The 25,572-nt window shown below is 36.9% G+C and overlaps 1 protein-coding gene across 17 annotated transcripts in view; it reads right to left on the reverse strand.

Moving 5' to 3' along the window:
- The window catches only part of Dlg2 (discs large MAGUK scaffold protein 2), a 1,918,473-nt gene that overhangs the window by 886,502 nt on the left and 1,006,399 nt on the right, over positions 1–25,572 (reverse strand). Inside the window, exon 1 of one of the 17 annotated variants that reach the window (XM_090348534.1) lies at positions 10,116–10,303. The exons of 15 other annotated variants lie outside the window; for them this stretch is intronic. In XM_090348534.1, coding sequence (XP_090204660.1) covers positions 10,116–10,193 — 78 coding nt within the window. In that variant the 5' untranslated portion in view covers positions 10,194–10,303. Of the gene's footprint in view, positions 1–10,115; positions 10,304–25,572 lie in introns of those variants that run through there. One more of the 17 variants, XM_090348536.1, reaches the window with a different exon arrangement.

The following is a 25,572-nucleotide window of genomic DNA, read 5'->3' on the forward strand; positions in this document are numbered from 1 at the left end:
GATAAGGCAGAAGAAGTAAAATGGAAAGACTCCCACCTTGCTTAGATGGCTACAACAGCTCAGAGCTTACTAGGCAGGAGCTTGCTTAAGCTGTATATTTTCTCCAACTTTATACTTATACTTGTCCAGGGTAGATAGGCACCATGAATGGCTTACCCCTGTCTGTATCTTATATTTATCTCAGTACAGTATTGTTAATAACAATGCACAAATAAGTTATTTGGCTATCAAGGGACAAATGAATATTTGCTCAATGTTAACTGACTCCTAAGGACACAGATAACTCATTTACTTGAATTTTATTGACTTAGAATTGACCTGAAACTACTGGAAATATATATACATATATATATATAATGACTTTGAAACTATTTAGGACAATCACATAGGTGAACTGTAAGAAACTAGGGTACACAAAAGCATAAATTAATCTATAATGTATTTAAATTTGCTTCCTAAAAGGCAAGTGTACTTCATAACTGTCAACACTCACCACCTTATCAGTTGCATTTCATTCAGTTTTTATCAAAAGATTCACTGGTGAAATGACTTGATACCAAAAGAAATTCTTATTTGTGTGCCACACAAATAAGCTCCTGTGAATTCTAGAGATAGAAAGGAACAAAAACCCAACTTTAATAAAATAATAGATCACCTTTGAATTAAACATGATATTCAAAATGTTACACTTGGGAAGTTAACAAAATGTTATGTGCTGAGAGAGTGAAAACATCAGAACATCTATGCCCTTTATAAATTAAATTTGAAAATGTTAAAAATGGCTGTAACAATGAAATGGATTACTTATTGAATAAAAATGAAAAAAAAAACAGATTAGTGATGATCATGGCTTCTAAAAACACCCAAACTGTGTATCCTAGAACAGTGGTAATAAAGATGGTTATTTCTAAGAAATAGATCCAAAGTGCCTCCATTCAATTCACAGCAGGAATAGCCAAAGTTGCAATTAATGCAACCACTAGGGTAAATTGTTTTCCAAATATTCTGTTGCAAGGCTTATTATTACTTTATTTTTTTTGGAAGCTGGGTTCTGAAGTCATGGTGAGATTGGACCAATTATTTCCTGAAAATGTCATAGATGATCAATATAATCATCCAAAAATATATGTACAATCAGTAATACAATAAAATGAAAAAAATATAGCACCTTCTGTTTCTGTAAATCTACAGGGGTCATGCTTAGAACTCTTTGGGATTTGAATAGGAAACAAATACAGGGACGGTTGTGGATAGAGCTAGTGAGGCTGATGGTCCGGAATATATAAGTAGCAATCCCTACAGAATCACTGGGAGATAGTGGGTAAAAAGTTAATTTTAAAAGCAGGGGCCAAGAGTTTAGCCTAGTGATAGAGTGCTTACCTAGCATGCATGAAGACCCAGGTTCAATTTTTCCATACCACATATGCAGAAAAAGCCAGAAGTGGTGCTAAGGCTCAAGTGGTAGAGCTCTAGTCTTGAGAAAACCCAAGGACAGTGCTCAGGCCCTGAGTCCAAGCCAGTACAAACAACAACAGCAACAACAACAACAAAACAGCAACAAAAATCTTACCATTTCTTGGGCACTGAGTTTACTTATGAGAATGTGTACTTGAGTCTAGATTGCCTGGGTTCAAATCCTGGCCTGAGAACAGGCTACCATGTATCTCTGAACACCTTAGATGATTTATCTGTACTTTACTGTAAAATGTGTATATAGCAGTGTTGAATGCATAATGTCTTAGTAAAGACTGGCTCAGACCATGTAGAATCTTAGTAGTGAGTGGCCCTAGTGAACATTTGTATTAACGCTCACTGCAAAACAAGGATTGAGGCTAATTCTGAAGTCCAATGGGATAGTGAATGGAACTCATCTCTCTTTTTCCCCCCAGAACTTAAAATAAAACTAGAGAAGTGGTATGTTACATTTGCCAACTAGAAGATGAGCATCTTCAGTCATTCAGCACATATCACTTGACTCTGAGTGAGAAGTGACAGGACTTGAATGACATTCAGAGAATCCTTGTCTTCTAAAAAACTGTGGTGTGGATTTTGAGGGAAGGATGATGTGGGAAATGAGTAGCTGAGTCCACGGTTGTAACAAGGATCTAAAAGCGATTTCAAAGGGACAGAGGCATGGCACAGTGGTAAAGTCAGCCTAACGAGCACAAGGCCCTAAGTTAAAATCTTAGGAATAAGTCTTAAAAAATAAAATATAATTGATTAAGAAAAAAATAAAATCCCAGCCTTCCCTCATTCAGTAGACTAACAACTTTCACTTATTATGGAAAACAGGATTTTTCTCATTTTCCCATCTAAATAGCAATAGAGGTATAATTATATACCTCTTCATTCTATAAAAATGGGATGAGGTACGACGTCCATTCTGAACCCCAATGGGAGTTGTAGAACAAGAGGTATGAAGTTACCAAAAATATGTTTTTGTTTACTTTCTACAACTAGGTAGTATATTAGATGGGAGAAAGAAAGGAAGGGAAAAAGAGATGGAGGGAGAAAAGAAATGAGGGAGGAAGAATAAGAAGGGAGAAGACCCAAAGGGAAGAAAGACTTGAGCTTCAACATGTAAATTTTGTACAGAGACTTAATTCAGTCTTTAGTTGATAGGTTGAGAAATTTCTAAATAGATTTTTAGGCCATTAAGAAAATTCAAGCAATAAACATTTAATGCTCAACTATAGCCTTCGTTCTTGTGAGCTGTGGGCAAAACAGCTGAAAAATACTCTACTTCCCATAGCATTGTTGGTATTCAGTCCTTTGGCTACAGTTTGTTCCACTCCAGTGTTAGCAGCATGGAGAGTGACAAAGGAAGAGAACTAGAACCTCAAGCACCTTTAATTCCCTCCATCTTCAAAGAAAGAACCCCTGAGTATCTCTCATCTTGCTCCCACTTTGAAAGTGGGTAGATTCCCCTTTATATTCTTCTAACTAATAGTCAAGGAAGTTCTAAGCCTTTTGTGCATAGTCCTTTGACAGAATTTTTCTTAGCTTTTCCTAGTGTGAGGCTTTGTGCTAGGTGCTGGGAGTACAAAGACTAGTGAGCACAAATCCTTCCTTCAAGGTCTCTACAGTCCAATAGCAAATCAGAGTCTGAATCAATGGTAGACTTAGAAGAAAGTTGACTGCAGATGAACAGAGTTATCCAAGGGGGTACAGGCAGTGAGAACAGAGCCAATTAATACTCAGGCCCACAGACCTCAAACCTAGTGTTGATTCCTGTACTTGATATGGCTCAGAGTTCTAGCCTATTAAATCATCCAACCTGAGTTCAGACAGAATCTCCAGGTATGAGGCATTCTGAGTGACTAACACAGAATTTATAATGGTTTGATGATTTAATTCAATAGGTAATCATTTATTTGAGGTATTGAGATGTGCACCTAAGACATCTAGATTAAGACATGTGGATTATCTATCAATTCATCTCTACAGTTAAAATAATCTTGCTGAATCAGTTTCTCCCGCCCAAATGAAGAAAGGCCCAAAGAAGAACACGTGGTCTGAATGGTTGCAATCACAGGCTGTGAATTCAATGCTACCACTGAATTACCAACTCTGATTACTGACTCTGGAACTTATGATCTGACCAATTCCCTGAACATCTTAGAACTTAGTTTCCTCATCTATAAGATGGGATAAATAACAGAGTTAACTCAGAGGGTTAAAAGAGATGATATAAAGCACATATCCTAATGTTGGACTAAATGCTCCAAAGTCACTGCTGTAATTAACACTTGGACAATGGTTGTGTCACCTGCTCTCTTGTCTTCTGGCCTGAGCTCTCCCTCCTTCCATTGGCTATTCCTCTGACTTAGTCTTTTCCCTGTCTTCCCTTTCTGTCCCCACAACTTCTGCCTTGTGCTCTGTCATAGAGGGCAGCAGTTCAGGGGCTTGAGAGCAGGTGCTGTCACCCCTGTTGCTGCTAGGTTCACCTTCCAGGTGACAAGTGAGAACTGCAGGACTGCACTCAGCATGGACAAACACCTGTCCTTTCTGTCACTGGCGCTGAGTCATACTGCTGCTCCCCAGCAAGGAGTTTGCAGAGGTTCCAAAGACTCCAAGAAATGCACTGGGAGGACGATCTGCAGACCTCTCCAGGTCACACTGCTCTTCAACCTACCACCAGCCAGAAAAAGACAGGGGGAAGGCCTACCAAGGAGTAGCAAATTTTCATTATCAGGACATGCCTTCCAATGCCTAAGCTAAGGTTCTGATCTTGCATTTAAACCAGTACATTTTAGTATTGATTTCTCATAAGGATAACAAACTAGTTGTCTAAGGACAAACCTACCTTTTATTACTGAATATGTACATACTGAATATATATATATACACATGTACTGAATATATTTATATTTAATGGATATATGTATACACACACATACCCATATAGTTCACAGATGACATGCTAGAGTTCTGGAGATATCATGGTATCCAAGCTAGCCACCTACCGATGCTGTATTTTCTTCTCAAAATCTAATAGTAATGATCTCACTGACTCCTAGAACAAATTAATTTCTTATAGTAATTATAATAATATAGTAATAGCAAACTTTCTTATAATAATAAACACTAATGTACCTTATAGCCGGTGACAGATTTAGAATATGTGAAACAGGACATGCAAGTCATATTCCACACATATTTTTTACTTTTTTGCCAGTCCTGGGCCTTGAACTTAGGGTCTGAACACTGGTCTTGGGCTTTCTCAAGGTTAGAGCTCTACCACTTAAGCCACAGCACCACTTCTGGCTTTTTTCTATGTATATAGTACAAAGGAATCAAACCTTGGTCTTCGTGCAAGCTAGGCAAGCACTCTACCACTAGGCCAAACTCCCAGCCATTCCACACATTTTTAAAAAATAATTTTTCTTATTTCAATGTATAGAGGGGCTATAGATGTATTTGCCAGTTAGAGGGTGCATTACTTTTCACACATTGATATCCGTTCTTATGTTTTGTCCCCATTTCCTTCCCCCCACCCCTTCCCCTCAATTTTCCCCTCTTATTTCAAATAAACAAATAAACATTTATATAATATACAGGCAACAAAGTGGGATACTGTAACTATGAAATTAACCAAAGGGCAACACAAAAGAAGAGAGAAAAACATAATACATAAAAGAATAACAGTCACTTATAGTTAAGCTCTTGTTTCCATGTCCTGGAGGTCCATTAATTTGGCCTCATCCTACATGGCCTTATGTATCTAGGGTTTGAGCTATTGTAATCCTCTGCTAGGAGAGTTCTAGATGTCCACACATTTTTGGATGATAGAATTCTGATTAGCAAAATTGAACAGTCCTTCATTTCAAGGGATCTGAGACCTTATTACAACCAATATTGCTGTAGAGATCCAACCTGGGCTTGTAGTGATGGTGACACCTAAGATTGAATTAGGAAAGGTTAGGAGTATGCTATATGTTCAACAAGTTAGCTTAACAGATCAAGCAAACACATAACAAATGAAGAAAGCATTGATCATTTAAGGGTTTGACTGAAATTTAATGTTTGGACTTGGATGCTCAGTACCAAAGGGTAAGATAGGATAGTAAGAAGGGATAGCAGCATGTATAAAGTAATGCATAAATCATCATGCTATGTGGTTTGAGTTAGAGCTTAGAGAAGCTGGGGACTGACTAAAGCACAGATGTTACTGCCATTTGACCAGAGGACAGCATTAACATCAGAGAAGTCAAATGACAGGCTTTAGGGTGGTAAGCAAAATGCAGAGCTAGTTTCCTTCCTTCCTATAAACCCTAATTTTAAATTTAATGTTCTCCTTAGTGCCTTCAAATACATTAAGAGTTACAGCGAATTTCAGTTATGATGAACTATTGTATTAGGTTTAGATGAGAAGAAAAGAAGTTCTAGTTTTTGGTTTTTAGAAAAACTCACCAAGGTAAATATGGCATATGTCATCCAAGGGTTTTACTGCACCAACATTTGTGCCTATTCAATGACAAATATTGATACTAGCCTTTCCTACAAGCATCATGTATATACCTTCCAATGTGTGTTTATAAGCCAATTATACAAATACAAAAATGAAAATGGAAAAAAGATAATAGATTTCTGATGAGGTCTGAATGTTTCAGCTTCAAGTATTACTCTTACCTCTTATTGTGACACCTGAAATAGCATTTTTTAATTCATCATAAAACTCCTTGAGCTAGCTTTTTAGAGTACTATTATCTAGAGATGGATTAAATTAAGTGATTTAAGGTGAAAAGTGACAACAGGCAAATAAGTAGGGCACCAATCTCTGAATTATTATATAGAGAGGGTCAAAAGTTGAAAGAAGGAACGATTATCTGAATGAAAGTGTTCTACTGTAGTCAAGTAGTCATGGTCTCAGCAATTTTTTTTTTTTTCCAGTCCTGGCCTGAGCATTGTCCTTGGACTTTCTCAAGGCTAGAGCTCTACCACAGGAGCCTCAATACTATTTCCGGCTTTGTTTTCTATGCATGTGGTACCAAGGAATCGAACCAGGGTCTTTGTGCATGCTATGCAAGCACTCTACCACTAGGGCAAACTCCTGGTCCATATTAGCACTTTTTAAAATACGTTATTACAGAATTTGTTGGTATGAACAAACTGCCTTTCCAATAAAAGAGTAATAAAAAGTCTTTGGTTTTTCCTCTTTAGGAAAAAAAAATGTGAATCACCTAACATCTTTGACTCACTCTAAAAAGAAATTACATATACAGTTGTCAAGTAAGTAGGGCTTCTTTTTTTTTTTTGCCAGTCCTGGGCGTGAGCTCAGGGCCTGAGTACTGTCCTTGGATTTTCTCAAGGCTAGAGCTCTACCACTTGAGCCTCAGCACCACTTCAGGCTTTTTTCTATGTATGTGGTACCAAGGAATTGAACTTGGGCCTTTGTGCATACTAGGCAAGCACTCTACCACTAGGCCAACCTCCTGGCTGAAAGTAGGGCTTTTTTGATGACAGTTATATTTGGATTCTATAGGAAAAATTAATGAGTACAAATGTCAATGTTTAGGCTGTAAGGATATTACAAGTTATTTAAGAGGAATAACAGATGCCAAGACAATCTTATGCTACATTTATACAACTAGAAAGGATAGTTTACAATCTAATAACAAGATAGACAGCTCTTCATCTATGATGGGATAGTTATAGCCTTATTGAAATAGGGTGGTTGAGTTACACAACAGGATTAGAAGGGATGTCTAACTTTGTTCATAAAAGATCATGTTAGAGTAGCCCAGAGAATTATGAATGGAGAACATTGTGCGCTGGAGACTCAAGGATTTAATTCTGAAATAGTTTGGCCTGGCTTGGGTTCAAATCCCAGCACTGACATCTACTACTAGTCCTATGACCTTGTGCTAGCTACTCTTCCTTCTAGTATTCAAGAAAATAATTTATAACTAAAAAGATTGCCATAAAGACTATTAAATCTTAATATAATGAAATATATGTGAAGAGATACTATGGTTAATAGTGTTGTTGTTGTGGTGGTGGTGGGTATTATACAATGCTGTTGGTGCCATTGGTTGTAGCTAAGGTAAAACAGTAGAGCAAGCCACTGGAATTAAGGCATACTGTGTGTTTAAGATGGCGTTCAGGTTTGCACATTCCCAATTAGCTTTTCGATTAACCTCAGCCTTGAGGAAAATACCTCCCAGACCATACCTGAATGTTAAAGTAACACCAAAGGGCTATGCAGGCTGCACATTGTTTTATCAAAGGAAAAAGAAAAAGAAAAAATGAACCCACAGCATATACAGAAGGCACTAACCCATGGTCTGAATCTATCAATAGTTAATTTCACTATTAAATATACTAGTTATTTTCTCACCAAAACTCTGTAATAATCTTATTTTATGCCTCTTCCTTCATTTCAGGATAAAACATGACGATTAAACATCACTTTTTATCTCCCCCCTCCCCACCTACATTTGCAACAATGTGATCTTTGATGTTATAGGTATGCTCTATATAAATTAATTCAGCTTGTGTTATTATTTAATGATTGCCCACTCACAGAATGCTACCAAATTCTTAGATAAAAATACATACAGAAAATAAATAATTTCCATTCACTAAGTATTGACTGAATAGCTACATTTGTTAAGAGAGCACACCTTTTCATTTATCCCAGGAATGCTATAAATACAACATCCAAGAAGGGAAAAGATGCTATTTTTGTGTTGGTTATCAGTAGCTAGTGTTCAAAATTAACTCCTCCTAGCCCTCTTGGCTAGCACAGAACATTAGAGATACTAATATTTCCTTTGGTCTTTATCAGCCTGAGAGCAAAACTTTGATTCTCAAAAGCTAATTTCCTGATGTGACTGTATCTTACACCATGAGTAAGATAAAGAATTTTTAAATCCTTAACTTCACACTTGCTTTCTTCTTAACCACTCTGAACATTAGCCCTGGGAGAAATCAGTGGAAAGTTCTGGAGGCCTTTTGCCAGCTTCTTCCCAGTCCCAAGAAGTAGCAGCCACTGTCACCTCCTTAGATAAATGACCTTTCAAGTTCTGTACACTGAATTCCAGAGAATTGCGATCGCCCCTATTCAGCTTGGAGCCTGGATGAACCAGCAATGGAAGACACAACTTTTCTTTGCATCTATATTTGGCAGAAGGAATTATCTCCCAGTGGCTATTAGAGCTAGTTATGGTCCCTGAAATTCCTTTCTTCTGCATTTTTATAGGAAGGGGCACTTTTTCAAAGCAAGTGCTATAAGAAATATCTATGCACAAGTCTGTTTCCTTAAACATTTGCTTATGAAGCAAACAGCCCCTTTTAAACCAGGTATGTAATAATACATTAGTACAAGAATGGGATAGGTTTGAATCTTTTTATCTGGGACATAGACAATGGGAAATTCTCCAAATTTTATCCTAACCCTTCTTTATTTTTCCTCCACCAAAACAAGCTGCTTATTATTTTACCAGGCTCAGAGGCTAAAGTGAGAACTCCAATGATATTTCTGTCTTCTCACATTACAATGCTATCTTGGTTTATCACTATTCTTATTTATTTTACCAACATGCCCCCTCTGAAGGAAAGAACAGCAAGTTCAAGCAAACGCATCTTTGTAGTTGAGACTAAGGAGTGTTCCACAAATCCAGACAGCAATACCTGAAACAACCTCACAAGTATTTATAAGGCAAGGAGAAGAAGGTGCTAAAGATCATATTCTCTGGACAGTATGGAAAAATTCACTTTCCCAAGAATTTGTTACGTTGGAAAGTTTCTCTAATATGCATCAAATTAAATACTGGTTTCCTTAATAAGAGTTTAGCCAGTGCCTTTGAAAGCCTGGCAAATGAGACATGGGAACCACACAATCCTCTCTTGTAAAATATCTCAAGACTTACAAGTCATTTTGATTTCTTAGAGAAGCATAACCAAGAAGGCAAGTCCAGACAGAGATCCTCTGGAAACAACTGGAAACCCTGAATAAAACAAATGGGAAGCCATCCACGAAATAGCTTATGATCATTCAGTTATGAATGGAATTCTTGCTCATTGTAAGCACTCTTGAAATGATTTTGTTGATCTGAAAAAAACAAAAATACCAAGCACCCCCCCCCCAACCCCACACCGGGTGAGGTGTAGCCAGTGTTACTGAAACTCAAATATGTGTTCTTCAGGAGCAGGCGTCGGTAGAACACAGATACTACAGACAGGTTCAGGTTAACATTGGCCTCTTCAGACTCAAAGATCACAGTCATAAAAATAATGCAGTACAGCAACAAGTTTACTAGAGAGCTCCCTGAACAAGCAAAAATATCAAAACCGCTCAATCGCTTCCGTCCTATGTCATTTAAAGGAATACCAAGTCTCGGGTGAGATACTCTAGCAACCAATTTTTTTTTTCCCCCACCACACTCCAAATATTCCGAGCAGCCCAGTATCCCACTTAACCCTAAACGCTCCCGTCCCCGGCAAAGGGGGCTCTGAGAGTTATCCTTTCTTAAGTACCACGGACCGTGGATCCCAGCCCAGTGACAGGCGAATGAAGACTGCCTCTCTCAGCCCAGCAGTCCAGCGCGGGCAGTTAGGCACATCGGAAAGCCAGTCTGCATCCACCCCCGCCCCTCACCCCAATTCCATACCTTCTCAGATTTCGCCTTCCTAGCATTGTGCACAAACCTGCGACCCAGCTTCTTGGCATACCAGATCGAGGCGAACATAGCGATGCCAGTGGATGGATCGATTCACAAAGCAGCAGCTTGCACAATCAACTTCCCACCTCGGCTTGGAGACCAGCGGAGAATCAGGCTGGAGCTGTCACTGGCAGGCTGTTGCTTTCTCAGTTCCTCTCATGCTGGTTAGCTGAGGGAGAGGGTGGGAGGAGGGAGGGCTGGGGGGGAGGGGAAGAAAGTATGGGGGGGGGGAGGCAGTCCTGTTTGGCCAGGCTGCAGGTATATTTACATCCTGCCAGCAGGAGGTTCGGGTGAGGAGGGGAGAGGCTGCCTTCCCTGCCAGCTTGCTCACATTCCAGTTGGCTAAGTGTGTGTCTGCGGTTCTTGGGTTCTGCCACCACCAAACTCCATGTGTGTCAGCGGAGAAAGGAGCTGCAGTCAACTCTGATGCAAAGGGCGGCTCACTTCCTTCCTCCCCCAGGCTCCTGGAGACAGATGCAAGGCGCGCTTGGCTTCTCTCTGTCTTCACAGTCCTCGCTGCTGCCCGGCCCTGGCCAAGTAAAGACTGATCCACATGCAGCCTCACAGGTAAAGCAGCCAATACAGGAGCTGCCAGGCACCCAGGAGGGGAGGCAGAGCCAGGAGGGAACTGGCCTAAAGGCGCAAAACAGGTGTTCCCTGGAGTCCAGTACCCCATTAGGCTTCCCCAAGGTAGCTCCTGGAATGGCTGCAAAACCTAAGCGTCCTCCATCCCCCCTTCTGTTTATTTTAGTCCAAGGAAAGTTGCATCTGTGCCCACCAACTAGCTTTATGCACAGCTTACAAGAGTAAATAAATAACTAAATAAACAAACAAACATTTCTTTAGAGAATGACCTGGGACGAAGTAAGCAAGACCAAGTGTCCTTCTAACGGAACCAGTGAAGGTCCTTAGTTTTCTAAATCATTCCTTTTTACCTCTGAAAGAACTGAAGCTTCTGGATGTAGCAAAGATTTTTCTGCACAAGGAACTGAGGTATGGAAAAGTGTGTAAAGCTCTCTTCATATTAAAGTATATCCTCTCTCTCTCTCTCTCTCTCTCTCTCTCTCTCTCTCTCTCTCTCTCTCTCTCTCTCCTCCTTCCCTCCCTCCTTCTCTCTCTCTCTCTCTCTCTCTCTCTCTCTCTCTCTCTCTCTCTCTCTCTCTCCCTCCCCCCGCCCCCCAGGGTTTCTTCTAGTGATAGCCAGTGAAACCCGAACCCATATTATACCCCCTTTGGGAAAGAAGATTTCTAACAACTCACTCTGTTGGTTGAAGGATTTTCCCATCTGATTCTAACATGAGGTATTTCCAATTTCAATGACCTTATTGAGTGTAGACTATCAAGAAAGGGACTTTTCAGGTAGAGTCCATTTTTAGAGACAAGTGGTTCCTCGAAGGACAAAGAATGTGTTAGCCCTTTGGCAATTCTACTGAAGGAAAAATAAATAAATAAATAAAACTGCTCCTGTCCATGAGCAAATCCTGCCTTCTGGTGACACACAAACTACACTCAGTCCAGTAAATATCTTTTGGCTGATCTACTCCTATGAGCACCTATGAGTCAAACCATGTCAACACACAGGTTAACACCTGGAGGAGAACTCGCTTCTCCTAATCAAGTCACGGATCAGCAGGAAATCCAGGTGAAGCAGATCAACTCTATTCTTCCAGAAGCTGCAACTCAAGTCAAATGTAAAGTGTATTTTGAAATGCTTTGGCTACCTCATAGAACACAGGTGATAGAATGATTCCATGCGAGACAGTCCGATTTCACATAATGATTCAGTGTGAGACAGTCAGATCTCACATGTATTACTAATGTAGCCTGTGCCTAGGTCAGTGCTTAGCACATGTATTCAACTAATGCTTATTAAAAACAACAATAGCAACAAGAACTACTCTGGTTACTGACCCTAACTTTGCTTCTCACTTGTTTCCTTATCCTCTCTGGGTTTGATTTGCCTTTTTGGAAAATTAAGATAATTGTGTGGATGACTTTTGAGGCCTATTTCTGTTTTGTAAGTCATTGTCGACCTCTACGTGAGTACTGAATAGAAATTTCAAGTGCCCATCAGGAGTCTGGGCTGTAGTGAAGGGATTTCATGTTCTGAAAGAGCCAATGATGGCCCCCTTGGGATAGCCCAGCTTCCCCTACCTTCTTTGGCATGCCTACCTATCACCCAGGCTTGGATTTTGCCATTAGCTGTTTCTTTTCCTTTATCTTCTCACGTTCTGTAAGCACTTATTTCCTTTAATTCCCTTTTGACGCTTCCAGGCAACCCCTGGGCAAGGTTTTCCACATTACACTTTGTACCCTTTGGAAGAAAAGCACTATAGAAATCTAACCCATAAATACGGAATCATTCCTACTTGGACTTACAAAGGGTTTCTCAACAGGACCATAGCTTATCCCAACATACTGTGACACTTGAACTCATTACTTGTACACACAGGTTTGTTCAGCCAGGAGGGGGTTAAAAGAGTATTCAATTACAAAAATACAAAGCAATGTATGAAGGATTGGGGAAACCATTTTCCCCAATGAGTAGAGAATTCTGGGTTGAACATTTTAAGATGGAATCAGATAGTAAAGAGGTGAGACAGAAAATACTGAACTTTTAAACCACTGACATTATATAGGAAAGGAAACAAAGTTAACTTACTCTGATGGAATTGGTAGGTCATAAAATAATTTTTGTGTTATCTTAATGAAGATTTGTGTTTGGTCATGTTTTTAATGTGGCTTCTGTGCTACCAACTAAGATTCAATTGGAGAAAAGGAAAAAAATGAAAAGAAACATTTTGCGACATCACTAGACAGTCCAGAGGTCAAATAGGCAGTCTGAAGTAGGGCACAGTATGATAGCTCATGCTTGCAGTGTATCAATGCTTAGCAAAATGTTGGTACAAAACAGGTATTTGTCACATGGATGGGTGTCAAAGTTGAAAGGAATTACACACTAGGAAAGATTAGAAGAGTGAATAGGAGAATATCTGTGTATCTGTAGGCATCCAGTTTACAAAAGTTGTTTTGAAAATGGATATAATGTCAACGGAATGAAGTTGTTAGTGTATTTCTATAATGCCTTCCCCTGGGTGATCTGCTGGCAGATGTACCTGTGACAAAGAGGGTAACAGCTGCCTACAGTTAATCCTAATTGTCTCTAACCACTGCTCTCCTGACTGAGATAAATAACACTTGCAGCTCTGTTATGTAAGGAAAAACAATTTTCCAGTCATTTTCCATCTGCATATGATCAGTACCTGGACAGACCCTATCCTTTATAATTTTGTTTTTAATACCTCTCCTATGACAGTAGCCAACCACTGCAGCTGAGTTTGAGATGCAACATTAATCCTTTTAAGCAGCTTTGAGTTCATGCCTCAACACACACACACACACTACGTGAGACTCCTCTGAATTCTCAAGGTAAAGGCAAGTCATCAAATATTATATTACTTTTTCTGCCTGGCATTGAATGATTTTTCTTCAAATAGTAATCAAAATGTAACACACATAATTAAGGGTTAAATCCTGGAACTAGTATCTGTTACTTTGAACAGCAATCTAAAGCCAAAGAAAATTCCTGCTAATATGCAAATAAGTTACTCTATAAAATCAAACTCATGTAAGGTCTTTGGTTTATTTATGTATTTGATATAATTATGTGATAGCCTTTTGGGCCACATATAATGCTAGCTAATTAGTAAAGGGAAAGTATAGAATATATATACGACCCAGAATTTGTAAGTAGATTTTACATAATATCTATCTTTAACTCACAGCAATGCCCAAGATGCTGATGTTATTACCTCTTATAGAATAGTAGAAGAAAGAAAATTAAATCCATCATTTTTTGCTCTATATATTTTATATTATATGTCATCTCCACGAGAATACATTCCCATTACTAAACATATGACATAAAAAGACATACTAATTTTCCATACAGTTCTTTTGAGACTGTAATGCATGTCTAGTTGAAGGGATTCCTAAGTGAGCCAGTACTTTTGCCTCCTTTTGGCTACAGCTGGGGACTGTATGAAGAACCCATTTCAATACAGAATGACACTATTTCACATTTGTGAATATCGTTATAGGGGCTCGAGCAGAAAACCAAATTTCTTATCTAATATGATATAAACTCAATAATGTTAGTTAGAAAAAGTGCAATAATTAGTGCCAATGTTCATAAGACAAAAAATTAGCTAAATCCTCTTTCCTATTTCATGAACAAAGGAAAATGGTTACTATGAACTTGCATTTATATCAAAGTCTAGGTATACAAACTAGTCCGGTCACAGATATGTGTATGTTAAAAAGAAACAAATGGAAATATGGAAAAAAATCAATGACTTCAAATAAAAAGCCTACTGACTCTAATTATAAATCAGACTTAAGAAATTTGATTAAGGTTCATTGTTTTGAAATTCTCTCTCCAAAGTATAGTGAAAATTCCACATCCATCTCCTTCTAATTTTTGTAAAAGTAATGTTCATTAAACATTCTTGTGTCCTCTCCTTAAGTACCTACACCTTACTTGAGAGTAGGTATTTCAAACTATAATAAGGGAACATAGGATGTGTCCATCTGTAATTTATTATAAATTGTTCTCCAATTTTATTAGGAGTTTATATGAACCCCATATTCTTGATGACATAGGAAAAAAAAGCCTTATTAGATTTTCCCAGTGAGCATATATAACATTATCTCTCTCTACATTCTTCATGCTCATGGTTTTTGTGGATGTTTTTTTTTGGTTTTATTTGTTGCTGAGAATGGAAGCCAGTGCCTCGCATATGCTAGGTTCAAGTCACACTACTAGCAGGCTCTTACTCCAGGCTCTTGAGTTTCTGTGATTGCTGGTGAGACTTACTATATGGTTATTGATTATGTGAACTTCCTTCTGTGCACAGTCTTAGCCTACTTTTATATAAAGTTGTATAATTTTTATTCATTTATGGAATTTCTTGAGGATTATAGATGTTAGTTTTCTGTCTTATTACAATTTTTGGATATATCTACCCCTCAACCTCTGACTTATCTTTTTTATGCTACTTCATGTTTTATCACAAAGAGTTTTCAAAGATATTTAAATGTGTTGAATTCATGCAAATTTTGCATCGTAAAAGCGTCTTCTATTATACATTTAATTGTATGTGTTTTTATATTTTCCGCCTAGATAATTTAAATGTTCACTTTTCCTAAATGCCTCCAGGTTTAATTATTTTAATGAGACATAGGATCTTGTGTATATAGGAACTATAGGAATACTATTCTTTTTTCTTACTGACTTGTCATATCCCAAAGTCATGTCTAGATCATACAAATTATATTCTAGTCATTTTTTGTTCTATATTTATTTTCCAATATCATATTAGCTGCACTTTAGATTAACATTGACATAATAAATACTGATAGCTGAGGTGCTAATTATCCTTTCCCTTTAATCTATCTTTTAAAAGATGATGATGATGATGGTGGTGTTGGGGTTTGAACTAAGTGCCTTGTACTTACTAACTTTGCTTTGCTCACTTGGCATTCTTCTACCCTTTTCATGTTTCCAGCCTGTTTGCTGCTTATTTTAGAGACATAGTTACTTGACTTTTCTCCCTGGGCTGGCCTAAACTGTGATGCTCCAGATTTCAGCCCCCTGAGTAGGCATCAGCAACAGGCTCAAATCTGTATGGGTGAAAACCTCTATATTTCCCCAATATGTCATGTTATCTTGGGATGTTTTAATTCCGTCTTGATCTACCACCAAATCAGCTATCATTCCTATCATCATCATCATCATTGTCCATTAATAAAATTAAGTTAATTCACAAAACTCCCAGAAACTCTAACTTGGATTTTTCACTTATTCTTTCAAACATTCTAACCATTTGTTCTGCATAAAAATACATTTTACCAAAGTTGAAATTGTAATTGTTTTTTTAACAAAAATCATGATCATTAAGTATAATTAATAATTTAATATTTATTTCTTGAACTGCCAGTAGTCACATTTCATTGTGAATGACAATGTAGGGATTTCTAAATTGCAGTGACTTTTCCCCTCAGTTATTTGTAGATATTATTCCTAACATCTTCTGGCATTGCTTCTTGTGGTGGCCTATATACTCTGAGCCTAATTTTCATATTGGTTGGCTTGTTTAAATAATTTTGTCTTTGTTGAATTGCAGGACTTAAAAAATGATGGTTTGAATTCATTTTGGTTCTTTAATCTGATTATTTTAAGCCTCAGTTATTAACTTTTTATCTTATTCATTCACTCATTTAGTTACTTACTTATTGTGCTAGTACTGGGACTCAAACTCAAGGACTGTATGCTATCCATGAACTTTTTTGCTCAAGGCTAGTTTTCTACCATTTGAGCCACAGCTCCACTTCCACCTTTTAGACAGTTAACTGAAGATAAGAGTCTCATGGACTTTCCTGCCCAGGTTGACTCTGAACTGTAATAATCAGATCTCAGCTTCCTGGGTAGCTAGGATTAAAGGCCAGTGTCACTTCTACCTGGCTTTTATTATTCTCTTTATCTGCAGTTCTGTTTAGTATATTCCTTTCTACCCATCATTAGAGCTTTCTATATCATATAATGTCTTCACCTTCTATCTCTGTGTTACTTAGGTTACATATGCTATCAAGATCTATTTATTCTTTTATAATTTATTTTCATTTGTTTAATTTTACTGCATTTACTTATTCAAAAGTATTTCTATTCTTTTTAATTTAATTTAGTTGTAAACGTGTTTTACAAAGTAATACAGTTACATGAGTGCATTTCTGGTCAAATGATGTTACCCCATCCCTTGTTTTTCTCCCACTTCCCTCACTCCTCTGATCCCTCTCCCCAAAGTTGTAAATTTCATATCAAATGCATGCCTTATGAGTATCTCTGTTTCATTGGTTCACCCTTTGTCCTTTGTCTTACCATATATACATGATACAGGGTACCAAAATAAAAACTAAAACCTGACAACAGGGGATAAACCAAAAGACAAAGTAAAAAGAAATAACTTCACACAGTACATTAACAACAACAACTCTCATTTCCATATCTTAGATTTCATTTTGAATAACATCATTTTATATGGTCAGTTGTACATAGCTATTGAGCTACTGTGGTCTTTTGCTAGGATTATCCTAGTCATATGCTTTTTTTGTCGGTCATGGGGCTTGAACTCTTGGCCTGGGTGCTGTCCCTGAACTATTCAGCTCAAGGCTACCACACTACCCCTACTGCCAGTTTTCTAGTGATTAATTGAAGATAAGAATCTCAAGGACTTTAAGGACTTTTGTGCCTGGACTGGCTTTGAACCTCGATTCTCAAATCTCACCCTCATGATGAGCTAGGTGTGAGCCACTGCACCCATCTTAGACATATACTTTTTAATGAATTGCTATTTATTTCTAGATAACTCATTTCCTTTGTAAATATACTTCATCTTTTATATGATATTTTGTCCTGGTGAATTTGTATTCCTCCAAGTTTTAGTTTTAAACACACTTTGTTTTCTTTCTCTCATACCTTTATTTTCTAATTTACTTGAAGATATAATCTTGTTGCTTCTACTCTGTGTAGGAAGGTCTTGTGTATGTGTTGTTTGTTCATTGTTATTGTCAGTTCTGATTATGATGATTCTTCTCCCTGTGGGCATTCCACAGACTCTTATGGCACTGCCTCTACCAAATCCTTCTGCACGTGCCTCTACCAGTTGCCTAGAGATTTCAGTAGTCCAGAGGCAGTTTCATGTCCATTTTTTTCTTGGAGCTCTTCAAACACACACAATACACAGACACACAGACACACACACACAGCTCCATGCTTAATAGAAGCATGTATCCTTGTTGCCTATCTAAGGTAATAGATGAAACTTTTTACAAGGTTTTTCATTTATATAAGGTTTTTCAAGTTTCAAGTTTTACTGAGGGGCCTTGATTTCATTTGTCTTCCTTTGCGGAAGCCAAGATTAAGGGTCCTGCCTTGAATGTGTGTCAGAATTCTACATTCTTACCATTCCTTGGGCCCTGTTTAGGCCAGGTAGTTTTGGGATATTGTAGGCAGCTCAAAAGCTCACTGATCTGTTCATCATTATGCTAAAACACAAGTCTAAGTGGTATGCCTCTAAACTAGCCCCAAACTAATGACAATTTAACTAGCTGCAAAAAAAGGCTGTATTTAGGGCTGGGAATGTGCCCTGGTGATAAAGTGCTTGCTTACCAGCAGGAAGCCTTGAGTTTGGTTTCTTAGTGCCACATACACAGAAAAAGCCAGAAGTGCTGCTGTGGCTCAAGTGGTAGATGTGCTAGCCTTGAGCAAAAGAAGCTCAGGGACAGTGCTTAGAATTGAACTTTAGGTTATAGAAACAAGAGATTTACCTTTGTGATTGTTGTTCCTAATATACTATGTGAAGTTATTTCTTTTTTTTCCACTTATGGTTAAGCTCAAGTGGTTACTGTTTCTGAATTTGTTACCTGATATACTGTATATACATTTATTTGTTTATTTGAAATAGGGAAGGCAAGGGGGAAAAGACAACTGGGGTAAAGAGGGGTGAGGGAAAGGGAGACAAAAACATGAATAGGGGTATCAAGGTTTGAGAGGTAATGTACCCACTACCTGACAAATGTAACTGTAACCCCTCTATACATTATCCCTACAATAAAATACAAGAAAAAAAAGTAATTGCCAAATGTTTTATCCAAGAGATTCTGGGAAATCATCTAATTAAAATATTATTCAAAAGGTACCATAATACAATAAATAACAAATAATGTACATTTCTTTGTGAGATTGATTACAATGCCACATTTGTGACCAGGTACTAGAGTTATCTCAATCTTACAAGATGAGAATGAAAATGGAAACCCTGTCATTATGTTCAAATGAAAGACCAAATGGAATATATATGTACTATGTGTATATACACACACATATATATACACATATGTATATATGTATACATACCTATATATGTATATACCCGCATACACACATACATATACACACATATCCCATATACATCCTATGTATGCATATCGCATATCTATTATGTGCAGTAGTTCCTATAATACAATATGTGCACAGTAAAAGGCTGCTTTTGTTTTTTTTTAACTTATTTTATTTTGGCTTCTACTTTTGTTTTTGCACATCTTCCAGTCATCATGAAAGGATATGAAGAAGTAGAAAAGGAGGATTCTTAAAAAATGTATATTTGTACATAATCATCCTCATTGTTAGGTAAATCTACCACCTGTATTCTTGAGTCCTTTCTCCTTCTCATGTCATGACTGAAAAATAACATGATCTAAACTCTTATAAAATTTCTTCATGAATTTAAAAATGTATTGTTTCCTAAGAATCTCTCATGATCTAAATTCATCTTACTAAATAGTCTTTCTTTTAGAGTCTTACTAGTCTTTCCCCATTTTTTTGTTCTCATGAAAACAATGCCCTCAAGTGGATTTTGAGCTTCCATAGTAGTTCTCAATCCATGTACTGTGATTTCCCCATGTGATTAAAATTACCTTTTGCTGAGACTGAGGACAAAGCTTTTGAGTACTAAATGGAATGAAAGGCTGACCTGACATGGAATAAAGTAGAATATCAAGCCTTTAGTCAGAAAAGAATAGTATTGAAATACATGAAAACTCTGACTTGTGAGCAGAAAAAAATTGTAATGAATATGATTGTGTCCTAGAAACAATAGTTCAGCAACAAAATATAACTCATTTTTCTTTAAATTTCCATGCCTGCACAAAGCATGTAGCACATAGAAATAGTTTAAGATTTACACACTACTTAGTAATGAAGTCTTTTGAAACAGGAACTTTTCTATAAATTTATAATTCAGTTAGGCAGCTAGCCTCCATGTTGTAATATTGTGAAGGTAATAGTTTATTTAGCCTTATTCTTAGTTGTCTTACATTTGGCTACTATAATAGATAATATATTTCTATATTTCTCTTGAGTCAAATAATTTCTTAGGTCATGACAATATGACCCAATAATTAATCTGTAAGACACTCTTTTAAGGATGGTGGATTCTTTTTTCTTTATTTGTGCTAATGGGTTTGAGTTATTCAAGGACAATACCTTTAGTTATTTTTCTTTACATAGTTGTTTGTACATGATAGGAACTCAGTAAATACTTTTTCAAAAGATCTCATAGCTGCTGCCTGAATAAATGAGCAAATGAATAACACTAGAATTAAACATATCCATAGTTCCAGAAAAGGAAAATAAGGCACAAATTAGAGATATAGTGAGCATTCCTTATTATCATCCACTTTTGCATTTGTACCTCATACTAACTTTCCTACTCTAAGAGATAGATCAGCATCATGGATCCAAAGAGTTCTGAAAACGACAGTATCTTTTATTTGTGTGTGATGCTAGGAACTCAGCAGTATTGCCCCACAGCAGTATTGTGTTACCCCTCAGCAGTATTTTTCCCCCCAAGGATAGAGCTCTAACACTTAAGACATAGTTCTACATCCAGCCTTTTGCTGGTTAATTGGAGACAAGAGTCTTTTGAACTTCCTCTCTGGGATAACTTTGAACCCTGATCCTCAGATTTCATCCTCTTGAGTACCCAGAGAAAAACATAATTTTTGAAGGCAAAACACTTGTTAATACATCGCCTACAAGTTGTCAACATTTTACTTTTAATTCATTGTCTTCCATAGATACTGGTGAAATTTTTTGCAGAATTTAATAAAAATCACATCTCAAAAAGCTCCTCCTCTCGTTTCTTTATAAATGAGAGCTGCTAATAAAAAGACACCGCCCCTTTCATATTTTACCCTTCCACCTACATAGAACAGAAACAGCAGCTGCTGAATTCTTCAATGCAAATGTCAACAGCAGATAGTGTTACTGAAAATATTCTTGATATTAATTGCAACCTCTTCAGTTTAAAGAATATAAACAGTTTTTTTAAGTGTAATAACATTAGTATGGCCTTTGGATCTGGCTAGAGAGCAAAGGGAAGGCAGCGTACTTGATTCATGTGACCTATGAGTTCACCACTCTCATTAGGCATGTTTTGGAAAGCTGTATTTGAGGGTCTTGCTACATAGCCCAGGTCAGCCTCAAACTCATGATCCTCCTACCTCAGCCTCCCAAATGCTGGGATGATAGGTGTGTACTAACTACCATGTCAGGCTTTATTCAGGCATTTTCACTTGAAAGGAAACTATGTTACCATAATGATACACTCAGCTTCTTGATCACTAACATTATTTTATATGTTAACTCAGAATTTAATGTCACCTCTTTTAACATCTTCATAACTTATTTCAGAATTGTTTAATTTCATTTGATTTTTATTCAAGTAATTTTATTTTTCAGTTAAATTGGCATATTAGAGAAAACAAAAATGAAAACTATTTTCCATAAACATGTAATAATATATGATAATATTAAAAAGGAAAATAATAACTAGTGATTTGAAAAGCTTAACTGGAAAGATAATGATTGATTTTAGGTATAATTTCTTTTATAATTTACATTAAATGAAAGTGCAAATGTTTAAAAAACTGTTTGCCATAAATCTGAAGTTTGCTTCCTTTTGCAAAGGAGGAATAAATTTCAGAGAAATTGAATCACTTACTCTTCATCTGGCTAGAAGAATTAGGCTTTGAATCAGGGTTTCTCTCATCCTTGCATCTATATTCTCACACTTGTCTGGCCCTCAATCTCTCCATCTTCACAACATAGTGTAGCACTACAAAGGATGCCACACAGTGGTTTGTGATGAAAATAAAGGAAGAACATGTGTTAGGTGTTCTGTTGACAAACCTACACGCTGGAGCTGTGCATACAGGCCCCTCACAAGAGAGAACATTTGGGCCGGGCCTTTGAAAATACTGCAGAACGAGAAGTACATTTTTGTTCCTTGCTAGCAGAAACAGTATGTGCAAACTGCAAAAGGTTTTCCTTCAAACACATCTCATAGTAGAAAATTAGGCAGAAAGGCTATAGTCATTCTGTCATTAGACAATGCCAAGTAATGTTGCATGGTGACAAATATGGTCACGTGTTTGGGAGAATGATGGAGGTGGCAGTAGTGATGTGGATCTCCTTAGGGGGAGAGTAGAGAAATGAAGGTCAGAGAGGAACAGAGATATCAGAGTGACATAGTGACATATAATATAGTGACATAACAATGTAGAGAACAGATCCTGAAAGGAACCTCATAGAGCTTACATTTTTATTATGGAAAGAGACAGTAAGAAAGAAAAACAGCATGCCACACTCCTCTATTAAGTAATGATATGTGCTAGAAATAAAACACATGCTAGAGAAAAATAAAGTGGGCAAAGATGAATCAAATAAATCAGATAGAATTAAACTCTTGATAAGAGTTTAAGATAAATGACACTGAACAAGTAACTTGAGATACTAGGAAATGACAAAAAGGCAACATGTGGAGAGAGCATAAGCTCCATGGGAAAGACTTATCTATCAGGGGGCTATGGCTCACTTCTTTAAAGGAAGTAAGGAATTCCGTATAGTGGAATCTAAATGAGGAGGAAGATGCTAAACGATGAAGGTGGCAAGTAGAGAGGTGAGCGAGTATATTAGGACTCAGTCTCCAGAGCCATCGAGGTCACACTGACTTCTGTGCTTTGAGTGAGATAGAAAGCAATTTTAGACACCTAACACGATATGACTAATGTTTTAATAGGATCATTTACTGCTATTTAGGAAATTTTGACTATAAAAGGTCAAAGCTGAGAGCAGTGAAGAACAGTTAAAAACTATTACAGTTATCAAGTTCAAAAGAAATAGTGTAAGTGGGGTTGAGCTCAGTGGTAGAAGGCTTGCCTAGCATGTACAGGCTCTAGCCTTGATTCTAAGAATCATGAAAAACAATTAAAAGAATAAGGAATAGTGATTTGGAAGAAACTAATCCACATGGAAATGTACAATAATGGTTGGGCTCTAGAAGCATTTTAAAAATATTTCTGATTCTACTATTATATCAAATGTGGTCTATGAATGGAATTAAATAATTCCAAACACATTGTCCTAAGAAACAAGAAGCTACACTCATCAGTCTGTAGCATGGTGAAGGATATAGATTGAACAAGTTTTAAAAGGGGGAAAAATAAGAAAAGTGAAGTTTTGGCACAGTTAAAGCAAAGATACCATTTACTTATCTATGCAGAGGTCTTGAATAGCTAATGAACAGGCAAGTCAGAGTTTGAATGAAGAGATTGGTTTACAAATGGCAGTGAATTGTGTTGATTACTGGCTGAGGTAGAAAGACAATTCAATGACCAAGCAAGTCCTTGCACATCTCAATATTTACAACTTCCTATTATTGAACTATAAATTTTATAGACGGGCATGTGCAATGGAAATGATTATAGCTTTTCATAAAATGGAAGCTGCATAAAAATATAGTAAATCTGAAAGAGATAAGAACCAGAGAGAAGAGATGCTGAGATCAAAGAATTACAAGGTGAGTGAGCAAGTAAGTGAGGGAGAGAGGGAGAGAGATTTTCAAAGTTTATTAGATTTTAGGGACCCATAGACATTTAAGCGTTGTACTGTGAAGACTGAGCTTAAGTGAATCACATGGTTATCAAAACATTTATCAAAATTTTTTATGAGTCAGATATTTAACTAGCTTATTCAGCCTTCAAAGAATTCTGTGAGGGCATCTCCTATCTCAGAAAGTAACTAACTGACTAGAGCTTATTCATCTGATAGCCAAAGCCTTGTTCAGAATCTGAGCTCCCACAGGGTAGATGCCTATGCAATGGTACAGCTTCTGCCTGCACAGCAAGTAGGTATAATTCTGTAAGAGTGTATACTCTGCCAGGGAAGCTACTGTTACTCTCTGTGTTTTCTGCATAGTTTTTTTTTTTTTGAGTAGACTAGGGAAGTATTTGTGAACATCCATTCTTCTCAGGAAGTAGAAAAGAGTAAAAAAAAAGAGAAAATGCAAAAAAAAAGTTTTAATTATGACTGGCTAGATACTATAGCGGCTGTTACACCTCAAAAGAAAGAGAATTCAGAGGAACTAACTTAGGGCATCTTTCTCTAGTGTCCCAACTACAAAGTCTTGTAAAAATACTACTGCAGTATGTAGTTACCTAATTCGAAATAGTGTAGAGTTGAACTTTAGGGAAGATGTTTGTCCCAGAAAAAAGAAGAAAAAGGCCTAAATTTGGGAGCTGTCCTCATGACTGACAAATAATTGACCAGATGAAACACTTTTACTTCCAGCTGAACTTCCAATACATGATAGAAAAAAGTTTAAGCGAAGAACAGTATATCACGTTGGTGAGGTAAAATAGTGTAAAAACATTGGAAATATTTGACAGTTTCTTTAAAAGTTAAACATCTACCTAAATAGGACATAGAAAGTCCATTCCTAGGAATTTATCCAAGAGAAATGAAAGCCTCCAAAGTTTGTAAAAAAGTTCAGAGCAGCTTTGTTTGAAGTGCAAAAACCCAAATATCTATCTGTCTATTTATCTATCTATCTATCTATCTATCTTGTATCTATCTAGGTTAATAAATTATTTTATGTTTATAAAATGAAATAATATGAAGCAGTAAAAAGGAATAAACTAAAGCACAGATAAACCACCACCAGACAAATTTGAATTGAGTAAAATAAGCTATACAAATGAACAAATTGCATTGCATTGTGCAGTTAATTTATAAAAAAATCCAAAAATTGCCAACCAATCTAGAGTGGCAGAAAGCTCATCAATGATTGATGAGCATTGATGGACAAAGTGAGAGAGGAGGGACTTGGAACAAAATAGAAACTTTGGGGAAGGTAGATATATTGATTATACTGATGGTTTTCATAAGTGCATACCTATGTCAATGTCTGTCAAACTACATATTAAATTTGTGCAATTTATTGCATAACAATACCTTAAGAAGTTAAAGCAAAGACATGAAGGAACAATTGGCATCTAAACCTTGAATTGTTTATTTTTTAAAGGGAAGCTTAAAAAAAGAAAATACTTTTATAATGGAAAACATAAAACAGTGCAGTCAGAAACTAGGACAATTTAGCAAAAACTTCCCTTTCCTTTTTTTATTCTCACTGTACCTAACTTCTGCTCTCCTTTATCTCTCACCTACAGCAATTTTCCTAATGAAATTTCACACTTGTCCACTTCTTCCACCATTTAACAATTAGTAGCAGTGCACATATTAACAATGTATTTTGGGTATATTTTTTGTCAGGCTCCTATTCCAAGTACATCAATAGAGACTATAAGAAAATTAAAGCAAGACTCTCTTACTTTTATCCATTTTAGTTTTGATGAAGAAGGAACTATGGTATTTAATTTTGATTTCAGAAATTGATTTTCTTCTTTATTTTCTGCTTCCTTCTCAGGGAAAAAAAAGGCTTCAAGGACT

Source organism: Megascapheus bottae, chromosome 16 (genome assembly GCF_031878675.1).
Source record: "Megascapheus bottae isolate mThoBot1 chromosome 16, mThoBot2.hap1, whole genome shotgun sequence".
NCBI classification, from domain to species: domain Eukaryota; kingdom Metazoa; phylum Chordata; class Mammalia; order Rodentia; family Geomyidae; genus Megascapheus; species Megascapheus bottae.